Genomic DNA, 4492 nt, shown 5'->3' with positions numbered 1-4492 from the left:
TAACGCTGCCAAACAAACAATAAATTTTAGCGGTCGCGGTAAGCAATATTAGTAAATATCCTCACAGTTGTTCTGACTCGATCTGTCTGAAAAATAAAACAGCGTGACAGATATTCCAGCGTTTACATAGATCATAGAATCAGGCCATTCGGCCCAACAAGTCCATACCGCCCCTCTGAAGAGCATCCCGCTCATTCCCCTGGCCCATCTACCTTTAGACTGTGGAAGGAAACCGGAGCAAACCGACGCAGACACGGGGAGAATGTGCAAACTTCGAGGGTGGAATCGAATCCAGATCCCTGGCGCTGTGAGGTAGCAGTGCTAACCACTGAGCCACCGTGCCTGCCTTTTCGCACCATCTCCAGCCAGAGGTGCTGAGTGGATGATCCATCGTGGTTTCCTACTGAGGTACTTATGCCAGTCTTCTGCCAATTTAAATTCACTCTCCATGATAGAAAAAGGAAAAAAAAAAGTGCGGAAGGGGGCTCTTGTGGTGCTGTGGTAATGTCCTATCTTTGAGCTAGGAAGCCAAACGTGTACTATTACAGCTTTGAACAGATTGATTAGAAAATAAATAAATTAGCGTAAGATCGAGCTATGAACCTTCCTGATGAATTTGACGAGGGTAACACATTTTTGGTAATAATATGTAAGCTAGACTATTGGTTTAAACGTCGGTCGCCACAGTTAGAATTTCGTGGGCATTCCGAATGTAACCTGGAGGCGGCAATAATCTGGTCTTATTTTATCTCCAGAGAGACCAAAAACATGCTGTGACATTTGTAAGGGATTATATCAGGCTGGGAGTAAGCATTGGATAAAACTTGTTCACCATTTCTTTCACTCGAATAACCTGCTGCTTTTTGCACATTTTAAAATTGGAACGATACTAAGTTATTATATACATTGCAAACTTAAATGAAACAAATTACTTGCACTGAATAACATGTTTTTGGGAACAAGCCTGTGTTGTGAATGACAGTAGAAGCGCGGGCAAACACTGCTGTCAACCTTTTGCAGTAAGTTATATAAATGTACACGTGTAATGTTAAATGATGTTTATTGCACATATACCAAATATCCACACATTTTATTGAGCCGCATTTTATATAAATATGTGCGAGAAAGCAGACTTTGTGACAAATACATCACACAGCTGAACGTGAATTTCATATCGAGTGGGTGGGGAAACGCTTTTTTGGCTTTTCAGGCAAACATTGCAGTACATCACCATTCAACACGAGTACCCCTTTCTGCACCCACTCTCGCCGAAATCGATGTTTCGTTTTCGAAAGCTTACCCGGAGTTTTATTTTTACTTGATTCTATCCATACTAAGATGCGCTGTAAAATATTCACCAATGTTAACAGCGTGCCGCACATAATCTTCGTACTGAGAAATACCAACTTTCCACACTTAGGAAAGTGCAGGTGAAGTTGGTCCTGTGTGGAATTTAAATTATTTAAATAAGTAACTGACCCCTGTTCATTCATCTTTTCTACTGGTCAACTCTGAGGTTGCGTGTCGCTTTGTCTATTTTTAAATATATAAAATGCGATTTGTTTAATATAAACAATGGTTAATATAAATAGATCTGTACACAATCTGTACAGCTGGAGGTAGTGTTATTCAAAACACAGTCTTACAGTGAGAGAGGGGTTTCACGAAATTGGCAGCAACACCTTGATCCATGTCTTGCTCCGAATGTCCACTCCTATACGAGGCTCGGTCACTGACAGATCATTGACCAGCTGTTAGAAAATCTGAAATATTTTGTTTTAGACGGTGGACCTTTGTTTATTCAAATTGTTTTAAAATGAAACTTGTGGTTTCTCTCTAACATAATCCAAAACGTTGAAAATAATAACACAATGACCTTAACGATCCGTTATTCTGGGGACACGGCGATTGTTCATGTAACCGAGAGCTCCTCTTTAATCCACGTTGGAAACTGCCTTTGACCATGGAATGTGATTTAACCAGGACACACCATTCGTGTTGCAAAACGGTGGGCTGCTGGCTCGTCCGATGAAAGTCAGCGCATCCCGGCAAAGCGTGTCCTCTTCTACAGTCTATGATCGCTCCGAATCCAAACCTTAGTGTTAATCTACTTTGGCCTTCCGTTCTCCAGAATTGCGGGGAACGATCGCTTGCGGCAGGAATCCGCCGCGGAGTTGGTCTGTGCTGGGTTTCAATGCCTGTTTCCTACAATACTGAGTGGGTGTGGGACCGTTCGCCCGCACTCACTGCTCTGTCTTCAACGCTTTTTTTTTTGTCTTCTCCACGGAACCTGAACGTTTCTGTCTGAGATGCTGGACTTGCTGCCCGCACTCCACCCGCGCTAGAACTGGGACTCCTGGTCTTCAGGGTTCTCGCCCATGTGCCTGTCCAAACCGCCCCCGTTCGCCTCCTGGCTCCTGTTCCATTCTGACCATGTCTCCAGGCTCCTCGGGTCCAGAGTGTTGCCGAACATGCCCGAACACCGGGAGAACTCCCCGGAGCCCGAGCACAGTCTATTACTGTCTGCCTGGCCGGGGCAGAACAGTAACCTCTTAAAGGCGGCTCGGAAGTCTGGACTCTTGCAGTATATGATGGGGTTGAAAGCTGAGTTGACATAGCCGAGCCAGTTGAAAAACAGAAAGAGTTTGCCGGGCACGATGTCAGTCCGGAAAGCCTTCGCCACATTGGCTAGAAAAAAGGGTAACCAGCACAGGGTGAATGTTCCCATAATAATCCCCAGAGTCTTCAACGCCTTGTGGTCCTTAATGGCTATAATCTTGGAGGGTCTCCTGCGAGCTGACCTGCCGTTTGGGATGAAGTGACTGGTGTAAAACCTGCCCTCGCACTTATCAATCTTCTTCATTTGCTTCTTGGCTTCTTGAAAGACGCGGGCGTAGACGAAGATCATGATGAGTAAAGGCAGGTAGAAGGAGATGATGGAGGAAGCCAAGGCATAGGCTTTATTCGTGACAAAGTCACAGCAACAGGGGTCATTGTAACAGCGGATGGCGTCGGGTTGGTCATCCCTCCACCAGTGCATCATGATGGGCAGCAGGGAGATGAGGCCAGAGATGAGCCAGACCACACACACGATGGCCCGGGCTCGGGCTTTCGTCAGTAAGCTCTGGTAGCGGAACGGGGAAGTGATCGCCACGTAGCGGTCGATGGCGATCACACACAAAGTTTCGATGCTCGCCGTCACACACAGGACATCGACCGAAGTCCAGATCTCACAGAAAACCGAGCCATACAACCAGTTACCTCGAACGACCAAGGTCGCCCCGAAAGGCACCACCAACAAGCCCATAATCAGATCTGCACAGGCCAGAGACACAATAAAAACATTGGTTAGCGTCTGCAGCCGCTGGTTCCTGGCGATGGCAAAGACCACCAAGAGGTTTCCGAGGACAATGATCAGGACGATGCTGGCCATTACTGTGCCCATCCCTATCACCCACTGCTCAGAGAACTCTTGCTGAGGCACGTGTGGACTTACCCCGTTTGCAGGATTAACAAAGAGGATGGTGCTGGATTTGTTAGTGTGACAATCCTCAGAGGACAGGCGGTCTCCCATTGTGTAGAGTGCCGCTGACCGAGCCAGGAGCTCACGTCGCTTTCATCGGAGGTTGTCCCCGCAGATGCTGCGTGTGGTGCTGTCCTCCCTCATCCTCTGGCTGTGGCGGCACCAACAACCTGTAGCTGGGGGTCAGAGCAGCACAGCGCCCTCCCCTTTCACGTCGCACACAGAGTTCCTCCAATGAGCCTCTTCCTGACGCCACATCTCCAACTTCCATTTAGAGAGCATTAACTTCAATGAGAGTGCCCTGAGTACAAGTTAAGGGAGAGAGGAAAAAAAGAACTTTTTTTCCCCAACCAATTATCTCTGGTATATATTTTTAAAGCAGCTTCTGAAATCTTGGTGAAAAACCTGAACTTTACAGAAACACGAGACTGGACTAATCACAATGTGCATTTCCAAACGTTTAACCCACTGGGTCTTTCCTTTTTAACTTAGTTTTGAATTCACGTGGATTAATGTGCTGACAACCACTCGGGCAGTGACGGTAAGTCCCTGTAAATATTTTTTGGGGGCCAGGAATAGACTGTGCTGCTAGCTCGAATTTCAGTAGCAGTGGAAGAGGTCCCGCCCAGTTCCATATCAGAACTGTTTGAGAAGATTATCTGCAGTTCAGAGAACGTACACCCTGCTGTGGATTTAGAACTCGGAATGGATCCTGAGGTCGCTGACTGTTCTCAAGTTGCTAGTCCCTCATTCTGCTTTCTCACTCAAACTAAAACTACACTTTAGACCTTAAGTCATTTAACAGGAGGATTTTCTTAACACAAGAAAGTAAATAACCAAAAGGAATTGAGTCCACGAAGTCCATTCTATTCAATATACCATGTTCAATTTACACTTTTCTGTACATTTTTATTTGTTTAAGCATCTAATAAAATGTTAAGAATAAAACTCCCGAAACTTTATAAAACT

General features: G+C 45.8%; 1 protein-coding gene across 1 annotated transcript; it reads right to left on the bottom strand.

Moving 5' to 3' along the window:
- Positions 1-1043: 1043 nt before the first annotated feature.
- Positions 1044-3837, bottom strand: adrb1 (adrenoceptor beta 1). The gene has a single exon (XM_020523609.2). It carries the CDS (start codon positions 3572-3574, stop codon positions 2342-2344), a length of 1233 nt encoding a protein of 410 aa, XP_020379198.1. The 5' UTR covers positions 3575-3837; the 3' UTR covers positions 1044-2341.
- Positions 3838-4492: the final 655 nt, after the last annotated feature.

This window comes from Rhincodon typus, chromosome 20 (genome assembly GCF_021869965.1).
Source record: "Rhincodon typus isolate 14 chromosome 20, sRhiTyp1.1, whole genome shotgun sequence".
NCBI classification, from domain to species: domain Eukaryota; kingdom Metazoa; phylum Chordata; class Chondrichthyes; order Orectolobiformes; family Rhincodontidae; genus Rhincodon; species Rhincodon typus.
This window is presented reverse-complemented; position numbering and strand designations above follow the sequence as displayed.

Excerpts from the sequence above, each read along its gene's own strand:
- adrb1 (XM_020523609.2), bottom strand. The coding sequence starts at position 3,574 with ATGGGAGACCGCCTGTCCTCTGAGGATTGTCACACTAACAAATCCAGC.